Genomic DNA, 26,498 nt, shown 5'->3' on the forward strand with positions numbered 1-26,498 from the left:
CTGATCTTATAAATCCTCTTAGTATAATCTGGATTAAATCACTCTACTGTGTTCTTCCTTACAGAAAAGTTATAGAGTCGTCTTTGCAGGAAAAAATGATAGTCTGCTAACCTTTACTGTATTAGCTAAGAAACTGGCAACAGCAGTGTACACACATGTACTTAAAATCCAGCTTAGATGTAATATAAGTAGGCCAAGTGTGGTGGCTCACACCTGTAATCCCAGGATTTTGGTGGGAGGAATGCTTGAGCCCAGGAGTTTGAGGTTACAGCAAGCTATGATCACACCACGACACTCCAGGCTGGGCGACACAGAGCGAGACTCTGTCTAAAAAATAAAGTTCAGTGAGTCAAGTGGGCCCATCCCACCTAAAAAAAATGTACGTAATATATGTAAAATATATAACATGTGCATCATTACATGTAATATATAAAATAATTCACTTTCTCCGGGTAGTCTAAATTTGTGGTTTAACAGTTCCACTAGTATTTCAATTAACTATTATTTCCTCACACTAAGTTCCAAAGTATGCATAGATATAGGAACCCTGTTATTCAAAATTTTGGTTTTAATTGTAAAAACAGGCCTTGGCTGCAAAGGAATAAAAAAGCCATCCCTTAAAAAAAAAAAAAAAGACTCGGCGCTTACCCTGGCTTGGAAGACTGCCACACAAAAAAAAGAAAAGCCATGCCTAAGTTATACCCAAAATATGGATGTTTACATCCTCTCAGGCCTACCTAATTACGTGATCAAGTGTATTTAATTGTGATTATTAATGGCTTAGGGATCCTCATTAGTTATCTCACTGCCTGGATAATCAGTGCTATTAAACCCCAAACTACAGGCAAAGGAACTACAAGTGTTCTTTTTTGAGACAATCTCGCTCTGTCACTCAGGCTGGAGTGCAGCTGCACGATCTTGGCTCACTGCAACCTCTGCCTCCCTGGTTCAAGCAATTCTCCTGCCTCAGCCTCCTGAGTAGCTGGGACTGCAGGCGCGCACCACCATGCCTGGCTAATTTTTGTATTTTTAGTAGAGACGGGGTTTCACCATGTTGGCCAGGCTGGTCTTGAACTCCTGACCTTGTGATCCACCCACCTTGGCCTCCCAAAGTGCTGGGATTACAGGCATGAGCCACCATGCCCAGCCCCAAGTGTTTTACTTCTGTGGCCTCAATTGCTTAGTAAAAGTCTGTCCGCACTGTGCTGAGCACTGTGAAAAGTTTAAGAAGATACTCAGGTTGGTTACAGTTACATAATTTCAAAAAAAAAAAAAAATAGGACAAAGAATAAAACATGAGCCATGTAAAGAAAGTACCTTCTCCAGAAAGGATACAACTTTGTTCTTAGTTTCTTCAGAACTGAGACACTGTGGAACTATCTCTTCGTGATTTGTTCCCTATTAAGAAATTGATGAACAAGACCAATTTTAACATATTTCAACAACTTACAAAGATAAGTTTTATGAGCTACCTTAACCAAAAATTCATTTTAAGTAAAAGAGTCCCAGAGGATCCTCAAAGGTGATAAACTCATGATTCCTTCAGGGTCCCTTAGGAGAATATAAAGTTAACTTCTGTACAAGTGTTGTAGGCTTTCATTACTTCTGCTGGGTTATACTAATGCTTCTGGACTCCCTTATGATCATAGGCATGACTATACAGCAAATGCAGTAAGAGTAAAGGAGCAACCCATCTTACAGGTTTAGGTTCATCAGCCTAACCTTTATGACTGATAGTACAAAATGAAATGTATTATCATTTGAACCAAAAATACTATCTGCTCGAAGACTGTGTCTGTGTCAGTAGGCCTGCTGTGTATGCCTGTTCTAGTCCTTGTTTATTCAGAGGACCTTAGGAAATTCACTTCATTTCTCTAAGCCTCATTTTGAGAAGCTGTAAAAGAAATAACGAGTAATGTACCCTTCAGACAATTTTCCGGTTGCAATACAGAAGCAGTTCAATAAATGTTTTGGGATTGTTCTGGAATATTTGAAATATTAAAATGGTTTGAAAGTCATTGTGATAAATCAGTTTTATAATTACCTCAGCAAACTGAGTAAACGCCTCCAAGGTATGTTGTTCTAGCAGCCAACTCCTGTCAGCTAGCAGTAAGGCAAAAATACAGGACAGGTTGGGCAGAATTCTGTCCTAAAAGAACCAAGCCTTATTATAATAGAGAAACAGAAACCACAATAGATAATCATAAAATAGCCATACATTCAGTAAACCCAGTGTTGTCAAGTTTCCATAATCCTGTCCCAGGGGACACACATTAAAACATATTAGGTAATGTCACTCTTTTACTCAAATCCTTCCAGTAGCTCCCTATTTCCCTCTGAGTGAAAGCTAAAGTCCTCAAATGGCCTGCCAAGTCCTGCTACCTCTGTGTTAGCTATACTTGCTTCCCTGAATATAAGAGGCATGCTCCCATCTGCAATGCTTTGCACTTCAGGTTTTTACTTGCATGTCATCTTGGTGACTGACTATATATCCCCTTTCAAATTAGACTCCCACATTCCTATTCCCTATCTTCCTTCCCTGCTTTATTTTTCTCCATGGCACTCACCACCATTTAATATACTGCACATATCACCATGTTGTTATTGTTTATTGCCTCTAAACAGGCTAACAGTGGGGATTTATTAGTTTTGTTCATTACTGCATTGCCAGTGATTAAAATAGCACTGGATATGGCAAAAACTTATAATCTTTCCCAAATGGATAAATCAGTCAATCTCATTTCATAGCTTTGAATGCCTCCTATGTTCTTATGAATCTCAAAAATTTCTTCAGGTCTTGACCTCACTCCTGGGAATATAGAAGGCACTGCAATTTCTGCTTATATAACATTTGTTTCATAATTTCTAGGCCTGTATAGTCCACAGTGGTTCACAAATGAAGTGGCATTTTGGAATAGATTTCATGGTAAAAAGAAGACAGCTCAGATGCCAAGTGTCTTTGGATATTTTTGTCAAGAGAGTTGAAAAGAAGCTGTCAACGTTCTATGCTTATCTCATGAAATGTAACATTAACATGATGGAGACAGATGGGATACTGTTAACTTACGAACAAATAAAAGAGCCCCTTAGAAATTAAATTTTTGGTTTCAAAGAGTTTAATCCACATGTTCTGAGATACTATCATGTGTTTGATTACGTAAGAAAATTCTCATTAGTGGACTCTTTATAGTCTCTCCCTTGGAGGTTGCAGTGTCAATTATCTAGAATTACTATTGACTATAGTAATAAGGAAGGCGTAAACTCTCAATTTATGATCTCTTTGCTGTAATTTCTTTAAAATTACTGTACTGGCCTGGTAATATACATTTACTGAGGTTTTAAAATTCTGTAGATGTGTATTGCCAGGCCAGTAGAGTGCAATTTTATAAATAATCCATTTGTCAGCTATACATACTTTGCAACATTTTCAAAAATATTGTCTTTAAAAACAAGCGGGTTCTCTTTCATGGATAAAAGAACGAAGAGAATAACTTTAATAAATTACCAAATTTCCTAGTTACGTGCTGCTCCCCATAGGACAAATACGTTTTCTATACTCAGGAACTGTACATTAGAACCCAACTGGAATGAGACTCTAACATGGTAGACTACAGCCAACTAAAAATTATTTGTGTATCAACATATATTTTTCTAAAAGAAAAGAACTTAAAATGAATTGTATTATAAGTTATAAATAGATTTTATAATGTCTGAAACATAGTTTTTTTTTTCCAACTTTGTCAGTAATTGCAAAATTTCAGAAAAAGCCTAAAAATCCCTTAATCACTAACTCTTATAGAGATTTTGTTTTAATAATACAAGAACAGAGTTAAGAAATATTACCTGGATAGCTTCAGGTATAAAAAGTTTTCCTAGAGAAGAAACAAAATCCAGCATTGCCAGACGAACATAGTCAGGAGGCTCTAATTTAAGTAGTGAGGTCTGCAAAGTTACTACCTACAGAGGTGAAGACCAAAGAACAGTTATAAAGAATACCAGTATTTTGTACAGACACAGTAACTGCCTAAGATTTGGATGGAAATGTGGGGAGGGGAAACAAAACCAAACCCAGAAAAAAACAAACACACCACAGCCCCTGAACTTCACTGGTAGAATTTAAATAATACAATCATATGAACAAGTTAACTATTACAGCATTATTCTTACCACACCCTTCTGCCTCAAACCACTGTAAAAATAAAAGTATACATGTTCCTGAAAAACTTTATATATCAAACCTTTAAACAATATTTTGTACAGACACTATTTTATTGTGCTTTGATTTATTGCACTTTGAAGATACTGTATTTTTTTTTTTTTTTTTTACAAATACAAGGTGTATGGCAACTCTGTACTGAACAAGTCTACCTGTACCATTTTTGCAACAGCATGTGCTCACTTCATGGCTGTCAGATTGGTAATCCTTGCAATATTTCAACTTATTCGTCAGGATTTTATTATGTTGATCTGTGATCTTTGATGTTACTATTGCAATTGTTTTGGGGTGCCACAAACTATGCCCATATAAGATGGCAAATATAATAAATTGTGTGTTGTGACTGTTCTACCAACAGGTAGGTCACCAGTCTCTCCCCTTCTCCTTGGGCTTCCCTATTCTCTGAGACACAATATGAAAATTAAACCTAAAATGGCCTCTTAAGTGTTCAAGTGAAAAGAATAATCTCATCTCTCACTTGAAAGCTAAAGATAATTCAGCCTGGTGAGGAAGGCTGTCAAAAGTCAAGAGAGGTGAAAAGCTAGGCCTCTTTTGCAAGTTAGCCAAGTTGTGAATACAAAAGAAAAGTTCTTCAAGGAAATGAAGAATGCTATTCCAGTGAACACAGAAAGTCTTATTGTTGATATGGAAAGTTTTAGTGGTCTGAATAGATCAAACCGGCCACAATATTCCCTTAAGCCAAAGCCAAATCCAAAGCCAGGCCCTAACTCTCTCCAATTCTGTGAAAGCTGAGAGGTGAAAAAGTTGCAGAAGAAATGTTTGATGCTAACAGAGGTTGACTCACGAAGTTTAAGAAGCAATCTCTAACATAAAAGTACAAGGCGAAGCAACAAGTGCTGATGAAGAAGCTGCAGTAAATTCTCCAGAAGATCTGGCTAAGATCACTGATGGAAGTGGTTGCCTTAAACAATATATTTTTAATGTAGAGGAAACACCATTCTATTGGAAGAAGATGTTGTCTAGGACTTTCATAGCTAGAGAGATGAAGTCAATGCCTGGCTTCAAGATTCTTCTTGAGGGGTAATGCAGCTGGCAAAGTTGAAGCCAATGTTCACTTGCTATTAAAAAAAATCCTAAGGCCCTTAAGAATTCTGCTAAATCTACTCTGCATGTACTCTATCAATGGAACAACAAAGCCAGGATGATAGCATACCTGTTTATATCACTGTTTACGGAATATTTTTTGTATTCCACTATTGAGAGGCCTACTGCTCAGAAAAGATTTCTTTCAAAATATTACTGCTCATTGACAATGCACCTGCTCACCCAGGAGCTCTGAAGGAGATATACAAGGAGATGATTGTTTTCATGTTTGTTAATACAACAATCATTCTGCAGCCCATGAATCAAGGAATTGTGACTTTCAAGTCTTACTATTTAAGAAATACATTTTATAAGGCTATAGCTGCCATGGATAGTGATTCCTCGATAAACCAGGACAAAGTAAATTGAAAACCTTCTGGGAAGGAGTCATCATTCCAGATGCCGTGAATAATATTCATGATTCATTTGTAGGAGGTCAAAATATCAACATTAACAGGAGTTAGAAGTTGATTCCAACCCTCAAGGATGACTTTGAGGGGTTCAGGCCTACAGTGGAGGAAGTAACTGCAGATGTGGTAGAAATAGCTAGCAAACTAGAAGTGGATCCTGAAGATGTGACTGAATTGCTGCAATCTCATGATCAAACTTGAGTGGATGAGGAGTTGCTTCTCATGAATGAGCAAAGAAAGTGGTTTCTTGACACAGAACTACTCCTGGTATAGAAGATGCTGTGAACATTGTTGAAATGAAAACAAAGAATTTAGAGTATTACATAAACTGAGTTGTTAAAGCAGTAGCAGGATTTGAGAAGACTGACTCTATTTTTGAAAGAAGTTTTCCTGTGGGTAGAATACCATCAAATAGCATCACATGCTACAGAGAAATCTTTCATGAAGGGAAGAGTCAATTGATGTGGCAGACTTCACTGTCATATTTTAAGAAATTGCCATGGCCACCCCAACCTTCAGCAACCACCATCCTGATGGGTTAGCAGCCATCAACACTGAAGCAAGACCCTCCACCACCAAAAAGATTATGCTTTGCTGAAGGCTCATATGATCATTAGCATTTTTAGCAAGAAAGTGTTTTTAAATTATATACATTTTTTACACATAATGCTGTTGTACACTTAACCTACAGTATAGTGTAAACATAACTTCTGTATGCACTGGGAAGCCAAAAAATTCATGTGACTCACTCTATTGTGGTGGTCTGGAACACAACCTGTAATCTCTCTGTGGTATGCCTGTATTTAAAATTCTATTGAGAGAAGTTCATTATTTAGTAAGGACTGGCAAGCTTTTTCTCTAACAGGCCAAATAGTAAATATTTTAGGCTTTGTAGGCAACATGTTCTCTGTTACATATTATTTTTTATTTTGCAAACCTTTAAAAATCATGCCTACCTCTTGGGCTGAAAACAGGAGGGCAAAATTTAGACAGGAGGTCATAATTTGCAAACCTCTAATTTAAGGGAATCTTAAGGTGAAATCTTTTATAAAGGAAGCAATACCTTTTGAACAATCTACTTAATTAAAAATTTTAGAATTTTGTTTGGGTTTTTTAAAGGTAGGCACATTATATCAAAATTATTTTTTCTAAAAGAATATTAGAGGTTTCAGAATCAATCAAATTGTTGCATTCACTGAGTTAATTATTGTACTGATTCTTTATAAATTAGTAAAATCCATGTTATACATATGGTATAGTACATGTTATTGCTAACATATACACATCATTAAAAACAGCTACTAAAAGCAAAGCTGTATGTTTCATTCCTTTCTGTTCTACCACATACTGTGACAGGAATCATCTCTTCCATCATCTTCATAAATAAGAAGGGTAGTTTCTCCTCTTAACAGTTATTGTTTCTCTTTCTTACCTGACCCTGAGCTTAAGCTAACTCTTAATTTGGGGCATCAATTCTCTCTAGTATGGACTCTTTCCAAAGCCTCTAAATCACTTCAGTTTAGCTGAAGGGCTTTCCCATTTTCTCTGTCATCTTAGAACCTCCAAAAGAAAGGCGCAGCTGAGGCACCACGACAAGGGTTGCCTAGACAGTGACCCAGGCTCTGCCTGTCCTAGCCATGTAAGCTGGAGGCCAAAGAGGAAATTCAGGAGGCCAAAGAGGAAATTCAGTAGTGCTCTTCTTTCAAAATAATTGTATTTCTTCAAAGAAACAATGGGTGCTATCTTTTAATCCATATTGGTTAACCGATTCAACGTTCCCACAGCTGCTGAAATGCCTTTGAAACTGCTATGAATGCAGGGTTCAACACATGAACTACAACTCCTAACCTCAGGGGTTTGTGGGGGGTAGTTAACAGTAATAACAAAAAGTAGTGACTGCTCAGTATAGGGTGACAAAGAAGAACAGATAAAGGCTGAATTAACAGCGCCGTATATTAATAATACTGTAAGGAAGAAAGAAGAGAAATGAGATATCCTTGATGAAGACAAGTCAATATATGACACAACAGGAGGTTTAAAATAACTATTTCTAGAAAGCTATTTTACATGATAGCAATTTAGCAACCTCCTTAGCAAACAGAGTATCAATTTGGTCATTATTCTTACCTGAACTATCAGTTTAGGATCTAGAGTTTGAATGAAAAATCCCAACAGTGGAAGTAAAAGGCTGAATGTCTGCTGAATGTAAGGTTGATCTGCTATCTAAGAAACACAAAATAATTTTGAAGAAAAAGTTTCAATCACGTAAGAATTACTATAATAATAGCAAACTTTTATTGAGCACTTATTATATATCAGGTAATATGTTAAGCATTTCATATTACCTCATTTATGCCTTACAACAGCTCTGTGAGGTAGATATTATTACCTTTACTGATAAGAAAACAGGGTCAAAGAGGTTAAACAATTTGTTCAAGATCACATGGCTATGATAAAAAGCAGAGCTGTGATTGAAATCCAAATTTACGTCTAAAAGGGATCTAATTACTTGTCTGTGACTGAAAGGCTTATATGTTCCTTAGTCATCTTAAAATTTCATTTCTCTTCTTCATAATTTTGGTTTACATTATAATATTGTAAGCTATATCCCCATCACAGATATCCTGAATGAATACTGAATGATTTGTGAACATCCGGGAAAGTACTTGTTGAAGTCAAAACAATGCAGTAGGGTAATCTGACCATAAAAAAAAATAATAATAAAACATTATCTGTAAAATCATTTCTATCATTTCCCAAAAGTATGGCTGTTGCCTTTAGCTTCCACTAGCTGCCAGAGGCCAGTGTTATACTTAGTCAAAGAAAACAAACAGCCTATTTATATTTTTAAACTAAGAAACAGGTGTACAACCATGGTGTGGGAGGCATATCATTAGTTTTAGATCATCACTTGGCTTCTTGGCTTTGCTGGGAAAGAGAAATAGAAATTAGCCACATCTATTCACTAGCCCTTTCCACCTTTAAGTCAGCTCACTCTCCATTGCCCAAAAGATTTATTAAACGTCCTAGAATCACAGAAATGGGATACATTAACCCAAAACAGAACAGAAACAATAGGGGAAGAGATAAGGGGCAGGGAGGGGAGAGGGTATAACCAGTTAGAAAAGTAAGTAGGTGGACTGCCATCACATCACATATTCTAATTTTACTAATATAATGCTATCACACTCTGAAAATGACAGCGGCCTGAGACAGTACAGATACTTTAAGTTCTTATAAAGGTCTACCAAACACCCACACCCAAAAGAATTAGTTTTTACTCTACACTGGAAAATTTCAGTACTATCCTCTTTTTTTGATATTTTCTGTTTTTTGATAAAGAAAGGATCAGTTGTTTTCCTTACCTGTTTAATGTTTAAAAAAGCCCAAAGCTGACTCACAACTTCCATAATTGCAGTTTGTTTTCCTGTATCCAAAGCTTCACCAGCAGAATTACATATTGTAAGCAGAGCAGACAGTACTGTGTTCTAAAGGGCAGAAACAAGAAAGGACTTGAGTTTAAATACCAGTCTAAAGCACCACCAAGAGCCCACTTTTACCTAGAGATTATAAAAGTTACTTTTAACTCTTCATAAAAGTCCATGTAGAATAATATTTCTAAGAGCCCTTTAAAGCCATCTTTTCAGCTATTTACTTAACATAAGTATATATTATATTTGCTTTGTTTTTCTAAATAAACTTTTTTTTTTGAGACGGCATCTCGCTCTGTCACCAGGCTGGAGTGCGGTGGTGCAATCCCGGCTCACTGCAACCTCCAACTCCCAGGTTCAAGCAATTCTCCTGCCTCAATCTCCCGAGAAGCTGGGACTACAAGCATGCACCACCACACCCAGCTAATTTTTGTATTTTTAGTAGAGACTTGATTTTCATCATGTTGGCCAGGATGGTCTCGATCTCTTGACCTTGTGATCCGCCTACCTCGGCCTCCCAAAGTGCTAGGATTACAGGTGTGAGCCACCGCACCCAGCCATAAACTTCCTTTTAGGGTGAAATGTTGGAACCCAAGGTTACCAAATGAAAGCAGAAATGTACTTTAATAAATAGCTTTGATACAAGTGGTCAGTATAATCAAGCTACTTTATAATACACATCAACAAAAAGTTATTTTTTCACATTACACACCCAGCAATCTTTATGGTTTACTAGATTTTTATTTTTCCTGTTGTCTGAAAATTTTAAATGCCTCAGCAACACTGCATTTAATAAGCAAAGACAGTACTTAAGAAGTACTAGTATTTGAAACTAAAGGCAATCTTTTCTGGATTAACTCTTACCTATGTATGAAAATACTCCATTCTCTCTCTGACTAGCCAGGAATGAGGTTTTTTGAGGTGTGGTGGGGGTACAGGGAAGGTCTTATGAGAATGTAATAATCAGTAACAATGAATGCCTTTAATCTATTATACTTAGACAACCACACTTAATTTTATGAAATTACCATACAACTTCTTAAGATTTACCTATTTCCTTTTACAAATGAACATGTTCTAGATGCAGAAATCCTCAAAACAATACTAGCAAACCAAATTCAACAGCACATCAAAAACTTAATTCACCATGATCAAGTACACTCCATTCCTGGGATGCAAGATTGGTTCAACATATGTAAATCAATAAGTGTGATTCGCCACATAAGCAGAATTAAAGACAAAAACCATATTGATTATCTCAATAGACATGGAAAAGCTGTTGGTAAAATCCAACATCCCTTCATAATAAAGGCCGTCAAGACACTAGGCATCAAAAGAACATACATCAAAATAATAAGAGCCATCTATGACAAACTCACAGCCAACATTATACTGAACAGGCAAAAACTGGAGGCATTCCTCTTCAGAAATGGAACAAGACAAGGATGCCCACTCTTAACCACTCCTATTCAACATAGTATTGAAAGTTCAAGCCAGAGCAATAAGGCAAGAGAAAAAAATAAAAGCAGCATACAAATAGGAAAAGAAGAAGTCAAACTGTTTCAGGATACAAAATCAATGTACAAAAATCAATACCATTTCTATACACCAATAACATTCAAGCTGAGTGGCAAATCAAGAAGACAAGGCTGGGTGTGGTGGCTCACGCCTGTAATCCCAGCACTTTGGGAGGCCGAGGCGGGCGGATCACGAGGTCAGGAGATCAAGACCATCCTGGCTAACATGGTGAGACCCCGTCTCTACTAAAAATACAAAAAATTAGCCGGGTGTGTTGGCGGGTGCCTGTAGTCCCAGCTACTTGGGAGGCTAAGGCAGGAGACTGGCGTGAACCCGGGAGGCGGAGCTTGCAGTGAGCTGAGATAGCGCCACTGCACTCCAGCCTGGGCGACAGAGACTCCGTCTGAATAACAACAACAACAAAAAAACACAATCCTGTTTACAGTAGACACATGCACACCCCTAGGAATACATTTAACCAAGGAGGTGAAAGATCTCTTCAAGGAAACTATAAAATTGCTAAAAGAAATCATAGATGACACAAACAAATGGAAAAACAGTCTGTGCTCATGGATTGGAAGAGTCAATATCATTAAAATGGCCATACTACCCAAAGCAATCTACAGATTCAATGCTTTTCCTACCAAACTACTGACACCATTTTTCACAGAATTAGAAGAAACTATTCTAAAATTCATATGGAATCAAAAAAGAGCCTGAATAGCCAAAGTAATGATAAGCAAAATGAAGAAGGCCAGAGGCATCTGAAACTATAAGACTACAGTAACCAAAACAGCATGATACTGGTATAAAAACAGAAATAGATCAATGAACACGATAGAGAACCTGCAAATAAAGCCACATACCTACAACCACGTGATCACTGAAAAAGTCAACAAAAACAAGTAATGGGGAAAGGATTCCTATTCAATAAATGGTGCTGGGCCAGCTAGCTAGCCTATATGCAGAAGAATGAAACTGGATAGCTACCTTTCAGCATATACAAGAATTAACTCAAGATGGATTAAAGATTTAAATGTAAGACCTCAAACTATAAGAATCCTAGAAAAAAACCTAGGAAACACCATTCTAGACCTCAGCCTTGAGAAAGACACCAGTAGCAATTGCAATAAAAGCAAAAATTGACAAGCAGGACCTAATTAAAGAGCTTCTGCAGAGCAAAAGAAACTATCAACAAAGTAAACAGACAACCAATAAAATGGGAGAAAATACTTGCAAACTATGCATGTGACAAAGGTCTACTATCCAGAATCTATAAGGAACTTAAAACAACTGAACAAGTAAAAAACGACCCCATTAGAAAATGGGCAAAAGACATGAACAGACGTTTCTCAAAATAAGACACACAAGAGGCCAACGAACATATAAAAAAACTATCAGGGAAATGCAAATCAAAATCATAATGAGATACTATCTCACACCAGTCACAATGGCCATTTAAAAAGTCAAACAACAGACATTGGTGAGGCTATAGAGAAAGTAAATGCTTATATACTGTTGGTAGGAATGTATATTATTTCAGCCACTGTGGAAAGCAGTTTGGCAATTTCTCAAAGCACTCAGAACCACCATTCTACCCCGCAATCTCATTACTGGGTACATATCCAAAAGAAAACAAATTGTTCTACCAAAAAGACACATGTACTCACGTGTTCATTGCAGCACTACTCACAACAGCAGACACTGAATCAACCTAGATGTCCATCAACAGATTAAAGATAATGTAGTACATATATACAGTCATAAAAAAGAATGAAATCATGTCCTTTGCAGCAACATAGAGCAGCCAGACACCATTATCCTAAGCAAATTAATACAGGAATGGAAAACCAAATACCACATGTTCTCACTTATAAGTAAGAGCTAAACACTGGGCACTCATGGACATAAAGATGGCAACAATAAACACTGGGACTACTAGTAGGGGGAGGGAGGAGAGAGGATAAGGACTGATAAACTGTTGGGTACTATGCTGAATACCTGGGTGATGAAATCATTGATACCCCAAACCTCAGCATCACACAATAAAACCAGGTAACAAACCTGCACAAGTATCCCCTAAATCTAAAATAAAAGTTGAGGCTGGGTATGGTGGCTCACTCCTGTAATCCCAGCACTTTGGGAGACTGAGGCGGACAGATCACCTGAGGTTAGGAGTTCGAGACCAGCCTAGTCAACATGGCTAAACCCTGTCTCCACTAAAAATACAAAAATTAGCCAGGCATGGTGGTGGGTGCCTGTAATCCCAGCTACTTGGGAGGCTGAGGCAGGATAATCACTTAAGCCCAGGAGGCAGAGGTTGCGGTGAGCCGAGATCATGCCACTGCACTCCAGCCTGGGCAACAGAGCAAGACTCCATCTCAAAAAATAAAATAAAAAATAAAAGTTGAAAAAAAATTTAAAAAGACATATGTTGAACAACCTGCTGGACTAAAAAGCTGTGGTCATACTTCAAAAGTTTACTTATAGTGCTTTTACTTTACCTAATATAAAACAAAACATCTTTTGTCCTTACTATAGAAATTGGTACACATTAAATGCAAAACTCAGACACATTTAACCTGTTAACAAGGTATTTAACAGTTTTTCTAAAATAAAGTCACATAAAAACATTTCCTTTGGATAAGCCTGGGCACTGTGGCTCACACCTGTAATCCCGGCACTTTGGGAGGCCAAGGCGGGTGGATCACCTGATGTCAGGAGTTCGTAACCAACCTGGCCAACATGGCGAAACTCTGTCTCTACTAAAAATACAAAAAATTAGCTGGGCATGGTGGTGGGAGCCAATCCCTGCTACTCAGGAGGCTGAGGCAGGAGAATTGCTTAAATCTGGGAAGCGGAGATTGCAGTGAGCCAAGATTACGCCATTGCACTTCAGCCTGGGCCATGAGAACAAAACCTCGTCCCCCCACAAAAAATTATAATAATTATGATCAAGTGTCATTACATATAACAGTATCAGAACATCTGTACTCAGCATGGAGACATATGCCCTCAGAAAACCCTGAACTCCTAAGTTAGAATTGCAAATAGACCTCTGTCCCTTTGAATGCCCTATCCTTATCCTTGCTTTTCTCTACTTAATGTAAATTGGCATTTCTTATTTTACTGTCCACTGCTAAGCTCAAATGTGAGTCTATGAGAGTAGAAATTTTTGGTTCCCGATGTACTTCCAATGCCTAGAACAAAGTGGCACATAAAAGTACTCCAAATATATTTGTTGAATGAATGAATGAGCGTATGAACACTAAACTGGAAAATTCAATTTCATGTACTATATCCAGTCAACTTTTTAAAAGCTCCCATTTCCTACTTCTTCTAGTGGATGAGTCTCTTTTTATTATTCCATTATTTTATGAGGGAACATTCTATGTAAAAGGTACATAAAGGTTCAGAGTAAGTTCACATAAAATGGGGGTTGTATTTTGTCAAATGGAAGAATTACATCTGCCTAATCCAGAGATGCATCAGCAAAAATACACAACTGAAGTGTTCCATAGTGTGTTTGATCATGTCTCAACATGTCTTAAGCAACATAGGAAACAACCCCCCAATATAATACATCAATTAAAATAACAGTACGTTTCTCACAGATTCTTTTACGATGTAGAAATCTGAAAATCTTACTAGGTTCTAACAGAAACAGAGTACAGAGCCTGTGTGCTTGTTATTAACAACCTATCCCCGTTACCTAAAACAATGCTCAATAAATAGCTGCTGAATGAATAAAATTAATCAAAATTATTATCTTACCAGAGATTCTAGTTCTCCCAAAGTACGACTGCTGCTCAGCCATTTCCTGCATTCTGCTGTGCCTACCGTGGAGACCTCATGGACAGTTTGTTTCCTAAGCTCAGCAGGTAACGCCTGGAAGGAAATATGCTGCCAGAGAGGCAGATTTTCTGCTTCTTTTGGGGAAAATTTATGGATAAACTCCAGCTGAAATAAATTGTTAAAGAAAGAAGAGTAATATGAGACAAGTCAGAGGAATGGATACACAAAAGCTAAGTATTTGTTTCCACATTTAATATTTCAAGAAAGCTTTTTAATAGTACCGTAATATCTATGTTCCAGACCAAGGTAACATAAATGAACATACCTTATTATTATTGTTGTTGACACTGCACTGGTTTCCAAAACAAAAACACAGCTTAAGTGGAGCACGATATAAATGCACTAAGCCATTAAATAATGTATTTCATTATTAGTTATGTCAGATATCTTATCATGCTCCTACTTACCAATAAGTCTTATTTTTCTGTATACTCCTCACCTTGTAGTTAAGTCAAAAGTAACATTCCAAATATACAAACTGGATTTAGTCAACCTTCATAGCTTACTATTATCTCACTTGATTCATAGCAGAGAACTTAAAGAAGCAAAGATTCAGCTTTAAACTGAGTTAGTTGGTTCTGCCCTACTTTAGACAACATACTAAATCAGTTTCACAAAGGTAAGCCACAAATCAAAAAGAATGTGGTTGGCAAATCCATTCCACCACTGAAATAACAATTCAAAGTGCTTACTAGGTTAACAGAAAAGTACTGTTTTGTTAAAATGCAGATGTTACAGACTAGATACAAATGGAAAACAAGAGTTCTAAGAAACAGTTTAAATGCTGAATCAGTTTTTGGTGGAAAAATGGTAAAACCAATGGTGCATTTAATGATTAAAATAAGTATAATCCGACTAGGAAGTATATTAGTGTATTTTCTAAGAAGTAGAATAATTCAATTTAAAATATTCAAAATCTATTTGATGAAAACTTTTCCTACACCAAAAACTAAAAACCCACCAAAAAAAATTAAATCTGACAGAGAAACGTTTCCGTCATATACTATATTTGTATTTCAATTTTACTTCTTTTGTGGAAAATATTTACCTGTCAATACAAGCTAGAAATTATGTGGCTATCTGCTGTGACAGAGGTTACAGCCAGAAAAACAGATCCCTTGATGAGCGAGTGTCTATTATAAAAAGCAGCTTTATTCATAAAAGCCAACTACATCAGGAAAGCCAAGAGAACTGTGCCAACTGGTAAACATCAGTTCAAGTATCACCTTTCTTTATAATAAAGTCCAGTAAGTGAGTGAACTACTTCCCTTTCCAAAATGGAAACTAAAAATATAATGTCCTGGACGACATAAAAGGGTAGGTATTGCCAAAATTTGTTACAGAAAGAGTTCAAGATTCTATTCTGAGGTTGAAAACCCTGGTTTCAACACAATTCTAAAGACTTAAAACTGCTATGACAAAATAGTTCATAAAAGACTAAAGTATAAGGGAATAATACACAGAGAATTATGATTTCCCTTCTTAAAATTGGAAAGAGAAAAAATACACTTTTGGGTTTAAAATGTAAATGCAGTAATTTTTACTTTACATTAAAAAGATAGTACAAACTATCAGTGTGCTTAGATAAGGCATATTAAATACTTTTCCCTCAAGTAGGTAACCTCCTTGTATTTTTGCTTTTCTTGATAAAATGGAATACTATTAATAGTTACATACTAAAAGAAATAATGTGATATTCAATAATTACCCCTCATATTAAAACAGTAAATGCATTCTAACATCTATTTCTATTGGCATTTTCTTCCAAATTAGCATCATAGACACTTTTGTTTTTTAAAGTATATTATCACCATACTGGGATTAACTATTTTCATTTATGTTAAGGCTACATCACTAGTAAAAAAAATTTGGGTTCTTATTTTACTATTTAAAAAGACATCTTGTATGCAAATAGCTGAATAATTATTTCAAGTTTCATTGCTCGCTTCTCCTTTTTTCTCTAATATGCTTTATTGCCTTTGCTTCTCTAGTCCCACCACCTTCCACATTCATCCTGTAACACGTACCTCAAATGCCATCAACTCCAACTCCTATGTCTACCTGTTCCCATGCTGCACCTCTTCAGAAATGACTGTCTCAGCTACGAACACCCAACAACATTTGATTTGTGCCTCAGTTTTGGCATTCATCACAAACCACTCTTTAATATGAGTATCTTTATAAATTTATAGTTTCTACTAGATTTTATGTTCCTTGAGATATCATGAGATAGTGCAGTGGTTTCCAAGCTGTAAAGAGAGTCCTGCTATGTTGTCCAGGCTGGACTTGAACTTTGGACTAAATAAAACGATCCTCCGATCCTCCTGCCTCAACATCCCAGATCAGCTGTTAGGTGTGAATTTGTGGAAGTTATTTAATTTCCTTGAGCTACTGTTTCTTCATCTGTCAAATGGACACAAGATTATCTATCCCACAATATTATCTATCCTTGTAATCCTTACAAGGCTGCTGTAAGGATTAAATGAATTAAGTGCCTGGCCTGGTACAGTCTCAAAAATATTATTTCCCGTTCTCCTTCCTTTAAGAGAAAGGATAATGTCTTAAGGGGTTAAAAAAAAAAAAAAAAAGAGCCAAAAAGGAGAGGAGACCTAACATTTGTTAAATGGTCTTTTCATGCCATATGTATATTCTCTATCCTATCAAGTTTCTTAACTGCCATATGAGTATTAGTATCTATCTCAATTTTATAATTAACTCTCCTAAAGACTCTCAGAATAGGTATTCAGATTCAGGTTTCTTAAGTTTTATCACAATAACTTGTACATAAAGAAAATCTGCATTCGATAACTGAAGATACAAATTAAAAGTAACCGTTCATTTACCTATAATTTATATATCTGATAGCCTCATTTGGAAAAATTTAGAAAATTGAGAGTAAGAGATCTCCAGGCATAAACTATAATTTATCTAATTTAGAATACTGCTTCTAGACCTCATAGCTAATTCATTCTGAGTTATATTATTTTAAAAGTTAAAATTTTCACAACCACTTTGGGAAAATAATTTTATTCCTGTTGTATAAATAAGAAAATTGAGGTTAAAAGGAAAGTGACGGCTGAGCTCAATGGCTCACACCTCTAATCCCAGCACTTTGGGACGCCAAGGCAGGAGGATCGTTTGAGTTCAAGTCTGAGACCAGCCTGGGCAACATAACCCTGTGTCTAAAAAAAAAAGGAAAGGGATTTTCTTAAAGTCTTATGACATGTGACCCTTTCCCTCCCAGTCCCACTTCTTCTAAGAGATCTGGAGTAGAAAATTCTTTTGGAAGCAAGCAAGCTTCCCATGCTCTTAGAGGGCTAATAGGTGGGGCTACCTTTAAGAAAAAGAAGGCTAAGAGGTAGTTGTAGTACCTCTGGTTCCTGACCAACCACTCTAGGGCAGGAACAGACTTGGACTTGGGGCAAAAACCCTAGTCAGAAATAACTCCTAGCATTTACTGAGCACCCTCTTAAACCTAGCACTATGCTGTTTTCCATGTATTAGTTCCAAGTCTTTACAAACTTTTTCAAAGCAGTTATACATATGTTCTGTTTTGCAGACAAGAAAAATGAAGTTCAGAAAGGATGACTTGCCCAAGGTCACGGTATGCCAGGATTCAAAGCAAGGACCACAGGACCTGAAATTCTAATCCCCTTCACTAATCTAGTGGTTCCCAAGCTTAGATCCAAGTCTGACTCACATAGGAACTTAATGATAGTACCAACAAAAACCAATTATTGAGCCTTACTTCATACCCATGCCTCCATACCCACCCATCCACAGATTAGAGTCCAGGAACTTATATTTTTAAAAGAGCTCATACAAGAGTTCCGATGTGACCAGTCTGAGGGACTGCACTAGGCCATACAGGTTTATGTAAGTAAAGACCATTAAGAACAAAAATAATATTCTAGCTCTTCAAAATAAAAGGGGCAGGGGATATGGAACCATTTCATTTCATGTATCTCAAATATATATGAAAAATAAGGGGAAAGATCTATTTCAGGAAGATGGAATTAGAATAATTATTATAACTTGAAGCAAGGACATCAAAATCTATACCCAGCTGAAAGCAATAAACAAAGCAATCAACATGTCAAAAATTTATACTTAGATCACACCAATATTTAAATTTAAAATAAATGGAGGCAAGGCTAGGCAGAGTGGCTCACACCTGCAATCTCAGAACTTTGGAAGGCAGAGATGGATCACTTGAGCCCAGGAGTTTGAGACCAGCCTAGGTAACATAGTGAGACCTAGTCTCTACAAATAATTTTTTTAAAAATTAGCCAGGCGTAGTGGTGTGTGCCTGTAGTCCCAGCTACTCAGGAGGCTGAGGTGGGAGGATTGCTTGAGCCCGGGAAGTTGAAGCTGCAGTGAGCTATGGTTGAGCCACCGTACAACCAGCCTGGGTGACAGAGCGAGACCCTGTCTCAAAAAAATAATAAAATAAAATTTTTAAAACGGAAAAAAAAAGGCTATCAAAGGAGTCTGAATCCAACTCTGAGCAGGTTCATAGACAGTGACAAAAATGATACCCTTCCTTGCCTGATGGGGTGGGGCCATGAAGAAAAAGAGACGCTTCAACAGTATTGATAGGTTGATGAGTTGATAACATTCTCCAGGGCATGATTTTATCTGGAAAAAGACATGAGAAAGAGAGGAGAGATTGACTAATTTAGAATCAGAATTTTTATAAGAAGAGAATATGCCAAAATATTAATAGCAGCTCTTTCTAGGGGAAAAGATTGTAGTAATATTGACTTTTAATTTGGGGCTTTTCTTTTTTACCTTCAATGAATCTAAATTTAGAATGAGATTGAAATTTTGACATTATATTTAAAAATAACACTGTAATTTCTATTTCTAATTATCATTTTGATAACTTGGTATGTCAGTCCAAAGACAATTCATGGAACTTTTTAAGATCTAACTACAATAATAGAGAGGTAGATAAAACTCTACAAGACAGAAGCTCATTAAAAGACATTATAGGGGCTGAGTGTGGTGGTTCGCAACTGTAATCCCAGCACTTTGGGAGGCCAAGGTGGGAGGACTGCTTGAGCCCAGGAGTTTGAGACTAGCCTGGACAACACAGCAAGAACCCCATATCCACAGAAAGTTTTAAAATTGAGCTGGGTATAGTGGTGCATGCCTGTAGTCCCAGCTACTCAGGAGGGTGAGGGAGGAGGACCATTTGCACCCAGAAGTTTGAGGCTGTAGTGAACTATGATTGCACACCACTGCATTCTAGCCTGGGTGACAGAATGAGACCCTGTCTCTAAGAAAAAAACCACCACTAACAAAAAAATGTTATAAACTCAATTTTATCAATTCCTATCACAATATACTATCATCCATCCTGGAATCAATTTCTATCATAATGAACTAGAAGAAATCCATTCCTACACCATAATGCACTGAGAAGCTTTTATTTAAAGGAAACCTGAGACATAAAACACATAACATAAAAATCACTCTTTATCTGCTTTGTGAAAGATATGTTAAGGATTTAGTAAAGTGGGTAAGTGATAATCCAGACCATCAGCCATGGAGACATAGATGTCAGCTTTTCATGATATTACACACCTCACTGTCTGATCTACAAAATCCTTTAAAGGTAAACCAAGAAATGTAAGATACAATAAGACTATTAGAAAGCAAAAGATGTATGGCCTACATAAGATCTTAAAGGCCAGGGACAAAAATACATAACAAATAGGTCATAATCATCTTATATGGAACACATAAAACACTTCAGAATTTAAAAGCAAAAAATGTTAATGTTAAAAAGATGAAATCATTATTAAATCATTTTCTCTATGTACCCATTCATAAAACATGACTTCTTTTGCCAAAAACATCTATCACTGTTAAATTCAAGTTCCTCTCAAATCATCTTGACTTAAAAAAAAAAAAATACAACAAAATCAAGGGTCAGCTTGTCCAAGGCATATTAGAGAGACAGAGGAGAGAGACCTCTTGGCCATCAATTATAAATCGCTCTTATTTTCTACTTTGTATTCAATTTTAAATGTAATCTCAACCTAGTCTTTCCTTCCCAGAACAATTACTGAAATTACATAAAATCCTGAGAATATGAGAAAACATCCCCAGTTTCACACTAACAGTTTTTCAGTACATCCTTCTTAAAAGCATCAGCATTAATACAGGACAAAGACTGTCAAAACAATCTTGCTACTATGATATTTCTCCTGCTGATATTCACATTCTTAAAGATTATCATATCCCCAAAGGAACTGCATAGAGAGTGGGTATTCTAGGCCTTGTAATTCTACGCACCAGATGAGCCACTATGGTGACATGGTGTGCACAGAGTTCAGCAGTCCCATATCTGCAATATAAAGAGAAGGCAACTGGGTTTATACAGTTACTCAGAAACACAAGGAGATGAACTTGCATAACGCACTAAATATTCTGATGAGGACATTAAAAACTGCCATTACTTCCATGACCAAATAGTATCACAATATACAAAATTCCCTAAACAGTACTCATCTATTGGCTTGAACCAAAGAAAGAAGAGAACTTGTTTCCTAATTTAATGCTGTAATATGAAATCAAAGCATTTTGGGAATTATTATTAAAGGATTATTGAAACATAGTTTTTCTATAAACTTACAATTATAAAATTATTTACTGTCAGTCACTACTAATAACCAATCCAAAGAAAAAGCAAATATGTTGTACCGAGCAAGGAAGCACCATGCATCCATAGCTAACAAAGAGGTGATCATATTAGCACTAAGTACAGCATTCAGCAGAGCAGCATCCTAATCAAAAACAGAAAAATTTATTTAAATACTAAAATTCACAATAATAGTATTATATTTCTCAAAATAAAACAAGAAAGCACTATCAGAATCCAAAGAACAGATCCTCAATGGGAAAGTTCTACTTTCTAGTATCTAAAAGGACACTGTCATTCCCTCAATATTTATTGAGCACCTACTATACATTAAGTACCGTGCTGTGCTATGGAGAGTTCAACATGGTTTTAAATGTGGTAACTCAATCACGAGGATCCACAAAGATTCTCTAAGTAGCCTGAAATATTCAAAACAACATATATAACATATATGCTTATACTCTTCTTTCTGCTTTTATTCACATACAATATTTAATAGGTCCTAGATATTATGTAATATCTGAAATGCTACTGATCCTTAAATTTCAGATATTACAAGTATCAAATTCCTAGAACTTCTTAACCTCTTTTCAAATCAAATTCTATTTTTTGAAAATCTACATTGTATCTGAGATCTAAAAGAGCCCTGGTACTACAAGCTATTAATTTTTCTTTTGACTTAAGTACCACATATTTTTTCCTCTTCTCACACTGTCTTTGCCTACCTCCCCACCCAAAATGTTTTCTCAAATATTTTAGCCAAATATTAGATCTATACAATATAGGAATCTAGGATTACCATTTTCTAGGATACAACTAAGTTTCATTCAAAATGAATACACGTAAAGTATTCCCACACTTTCTTCTGTATATGAATCACAATTTCAGTGAAGAGAAAGCAAAAGTGTAACCTTAGCTTAGCACAGTAATATGCTTACCAGTTCAGCAAATAGTGAGGGATGAAAAGAAGTAATAAATGTACACAGATGAACACAAACATGCTGATACAATGTGACAGCCACCTCAGCTTTCCCCTTACTCTTTAATCCCTGTAAATGAACAGGTAGAGAGAGTTCACCAGAACACTGCTCAAAACTGTAGAAAATGGCTTTGAGTAGAGATATCCTGCAGAGAAATTGAGAACATTGAACCCAACGTTAATAACATCTACTAATTAGCAAGTATAATAATAATACGTAACATGGAAGGTTGTTTAAGCAAAGAAAAATTTCAAAAGGTATACTCAGCAAGTTTCCAACATGTGTGAATATGCACACATAAAAGGAAAATACAGTGTCAAAGAAAATTTTTAATATTTATGTTAATAGTTATTGTGTAGACCTCATGTGTGTCAAAAAACATTTTTTAATCAGATATTAATGTTAATAGTTATTGTGTAGACAATATATATTGCTACTTTATAACAGTAGATAGATATAAAATATATAAGCCTATATTAGATGCTAAAAATATTTTAATATTTTAATTTTGTTCAGTATTGCTTAATGGTCAGCATTATAAACATTGATTGTAATAGAGTAGCTGTAAGTAGAAGCATGTAAAAATGAGCTCTGATAAATAGAACACTAGACTATAGGTATATATATAAGGTATATCCTGGCAAATTTTACCTTTAATCATCTTCCTTGCCAACACCATAGTCCACGCTCTCGTTTCTTTCTTCCCGGATTACTCTGTGATCTAATTTTTCACCTCTTCCTTTATCCCATTCTGTGTACCATGGTCAGAGTTAAATTATAAACCAAACAGGCTTCTATTCTGCTCAAAAACTGAGGCATAATGTTAGAACTTCTCAGCTTTAGGAGATAAAAGCCACCATCCCATACTATTTACCATCTCTATTTCCTCCTCATTCTTGTATTCATTTTCAACAAATATTCCTTGTTTCTGTCACACTCCTTATTTATGTCTTCCTTTTATTCATGCTTTTGTCGTCTTTACATACTTACAATTTGACAGTTTTGTTGTTTTGTTTGGAGCAGGATCTTGCTCTGTCACTGCAGGCTGGGTGCACTGCTTACGACCCGCGGCTCCTGCAGCCTCCTGGGCTCAAGTAATTCTCCTGCCTTAGCCTCCTAAGTAACTGGGACCAATGGTATGTGCCAGCTGTCACATGTTTTAGAATTTTTTTTTCCTAGGGATGAGGTGCTGCTATATTTGGAGGCTAGGTCTTCCAACTCCTGGGCTCAAGTGATCTTCCTGCCTCAGCCTCCCAAAATATGCTGGAATTACACGTGAGCCACTACACCCGTGCCCATACCTGACTATTTTTAATTTGTTGTTTTGGAAATCCTCTAGAAGTTCTTCAGCCATTTTTAATCTTAAAATGACATCATGCTGCACTTATTTTCTGTTTTCCATATAATATCTAGTTTAGCTATTTAAGTTTCAAGTTCCTTGAGGAACTCTGACTTTATATAACTCAGTACTAAGATAAACAGTTGGTAAATGATGCAAAAAACGTCCACAAAAATTCTCCTTTAAGGAATTTCTTTAACAGTGAATTTCTTTGACAGTACATAAATGTTATGTACACAGAATGGGATAAAGGAAGAGGTGAAAAAATTTGAGGCACAGAGTAAATCAAGGAGAAAGAAAGCGAGGCATGGACTATGAATTGGTGGCGAGGAAGATGGTTAAAAGGTAAAATTGCCAGGATATACATATATATATATACCACATGCAATCTAGTGTTCTATTTATCAAGTATTTTTATGCTTCTCTTACAGCTACTCTAATTACAATCATTGGTATAAGGCATTGGCAATGCTGGCATCTAATATAGGTTTATATATTTTATATTTATCTATTGTTATATAGTAGCAATATATATGTGTGTGTAGCACACACATATGAGGTCTACACAATAACTATTCACATAAATATCTGATTAAAAAAAAACAAAAGTTAATTTCAAGACCATTCCAAACAACAGAGCATTCTCAACCATTGGTAATGTGACTGGATAAAAACATGTTTGCTACCTGGTTGTAGTTTCTGAGGCCTGGCTGTCTGTGCACCACAGGGTTTGCACTTCCTTAGACTGAAATGGCAGCTTATCCATGACAACAACCAGAAGAAGACATTGTGGAAACTGTAGTTCACATGGCAGGTCTTACATGTAATAAAAACACATTTATTCAGCAGAAACCTGATTAATACATAAAGGAATTTTTTTTTTTTTCCCAGACAGAGTCTTACTCTGTCACCCAGCCTGGAGTGCAGTGGTGTGATCTCAGCTCACTGCAACCTCTACCTTCTGGGTTCAAGCGATTCTCCTGCCTCAGCCTCCCAAGTAGCTGGGACTATAGGTACACGCCACCACACCCAACTAATTTTTGTACTTTTAGTAGAGATGGGGTTTCACCATATTGGTCAGGCTGGTCTTGAACTCCTGACCTCAGGTGATCTCCGGGCCTCGGTCACCCAAAGTGCTGGGATTACAGGCATGATTCACTGTGCCCAGCCAGGTATAATTTTTAAATAAGAAATATGTTTCAAGAAAAGAAACGAAAAGAAACTTAATAAAAATTTCTTAATTGTAAAAAAGAATGGTTAGGGGAAATCACTGTCTCTAACATGTCATAATAGATGATTTACCATTAAATCTGTTTTGAAGCTTACCTAATCTACTATCTAAAACCACCTGCACAAAAGGTTGAAATGTGAGCAGCTGACTGATAAGTGGATCCAGTGTCACTAGGAAAGCACCTGCTATTTCCTCTTGGTGTGCTTTAGAAATCCTGGTAGCATAAAGGCTTGGAGGAAACTTGCTGGAAAGGGAGAGAAAAAACTCATTAATAGCTATCTTATAATTTTAGGTAGAGTAAGTACTATAAACTGATGTTCTAGTAGTAAAAATATATTAAAAACTAAATTTTTAAAAATAAGTGTGCATTTTATAAAACAAAATTCCAAGTACTGAATTGATACCAGAATTGGATCAAGATCTCTAAACTAAACATAGCTATAATTCTATAAAATGAGAAGCTGATAATCTTAGAGAAATCTTTGTTGCTTTGAGACACTGATACCATTTTGACAATGATATCCTTAAAAATACTACAAAAATCTATCGTAAATCAGAAGTGAAAATACATATTGAAAAGATTATTTCTGATAAATTCTAGCTTATTTCTATTAAAAGTTGTTTTTAGGTGGAGCGTGTGGTGGCTCACGCCTGTCAAATCCCAGCACTTTGGGAGGCTGAGGCGTGTGGACTGCCTGAGGTCAGGAGTTCAAGACAAGTCTCGCCAACATGGTGAAACCCCGTCTCTACTAAAAAATACAAAAATTAGCGGGGTGTGGTGGTGCACGCCTGTAATCCCAGCTACTCGGGAGGCTGAGGCACGAGAATCGCTTGAAATTGGAAGGCGGAGATTGCCGTGAGCCAAGACGGTGCCACTGCACTCCAGCCTGGGCGGGAGAGTGAACTCTGTCTCAAAAAAAAAAAAAACCAACCAACCAACTAAACAAACAAACAAACAAAATGCCGGGCATGGTGACTCACACCTGTAATTCCAGCACTTTGGGAGGCCAAGATCGCGCCACTGCACTCCAGCCTAGGCAACAAGAGCGAAACTCCGTCTCAAAAAAGAAAAAAAAAAAAAAAAAAAAGTTGTTTTTAAATAGACAGAACGCTGAATTTACTATGAATTAATACTCAGTTTCTCAGAAGCAAGAGCTTTACAAGAAATAAACCATATACTAACACTGAAGAAGAATGGAAATACTATTTCATGAAAATGTCTCAGTAACTGGGTTTTAAACTAAAGTTCAATCAAAACTTATGTGAACTAAGATATGTATTCTATATTTTTTGCCACATTAATTGTATACTTGACAATACATGAGAAAACTCTGTCTAGCAGAGGATAACAGCATTTTAAAGTATGCACTTAAGATAAACACTTGAGGTTTTTGTAGAGTGATAGAAAAAGCACCAATCTGTCAATTAGTTACATGACTTTGGTTCATTCATTTGCCCTTCCTGAGACTCAGTTTTGTCATTTGTGACATTGATTCTGAGTTATTGTGAGGATTAATTATAAGCAAATAAAAGACATATACAAATAAAACATAATAATGAAATTCCAGACTTGAATTACATCTACTGAGCATCATTGCAAGAATTTATTTTTTCAATCAAATATTTTTAAATTAATTTGATAAATGTTTACTAAGTGCCTATGTATACATGCCATGCACTGTTCCACAAGTGGGTGATACAGTAATAAAGAGAATATACAAAGTCACTGTCTTTATAGAGTTTACAATTCTAATGAAAGGGGACA

The 26,498-nt window shown here is 36.3% G+C and overlaps 1 protein-coding gene across 10 annotated transcripts in view; it reads right to left on the bottom strand.

The window, feature by feature from the left end:
* The window catches only part of C1H1orf112 (chromosome 1 C1orf112 homolog), a 58,804-nt gene that overhangs the window by 2,314 nt on the left and 29,992 nt on the right, over positions 1-26,498 (bottom strand). For 7 of the 10 annotated variants that reach the window (XM_021930686.2, XM_009193646.4, XM_009193638.4 and 4 more), the window contains 12 exons: positions 24,829-24,977; positions 24,189-24,318; positions 22,122-22,308; positions 21,246-21,328; positions 20,838-20,889; positions 19,083-19,172; positions 14,454-14,639; positions 9,096-9,218; positions 7,858-7,953; positions 3,844-3,957; positions 2,045-2,149; positions 1,318-1,398 (listed from right to left, as the gene is read on the bottom strand). In XM_021930686.2, coding sequence (XP_021786378.2) covers positions 1,318-1,398; positions 2,045-2,149; positions 3,844-3,957; positions 7,858-7,953; positions 9,096-9,218; positions 14,454-14,639; positions 19,083-19,172; positions 20,838-20,889; positions 21,246-21,328; positions 22,122-22,308; positions 24,189-24,318; positions 24,829-24,977 — 1,396 coding nt within the window. Of the gene's footprint in view, positions 1-1,317; positions 1,399-2,044; positions 2,150-3,843; positions 3,958-7,857; positions 7,954-8,075; positions 9,219-14,453; positions 14,640-19,082; positions 19,173-20,837; positions 20,890-21,245; positions 21,329-22,121; positions 22,309-24,188; positions 24,319-24,828; positions 24,978-26,498 lie in introns of those variants that run through there. The other 3 variants (XR_002518887.2, XR_640755.3, XR_002518888.2) reach the window with 2 other exon arrangements.

Source organism: Papio anubis, chromosome 1 (assembly GCF_008728515.1).
Source record: "Papio anubis isolate 15944 chromosome 1, Panubis1.0, whole genome shotgun sequence".
Lineage (NCBI taxonomy): Eukaryota > Metazoa > Chordata > Mammalia > Primates > Cercopithecidae > Papio > Papio anubis.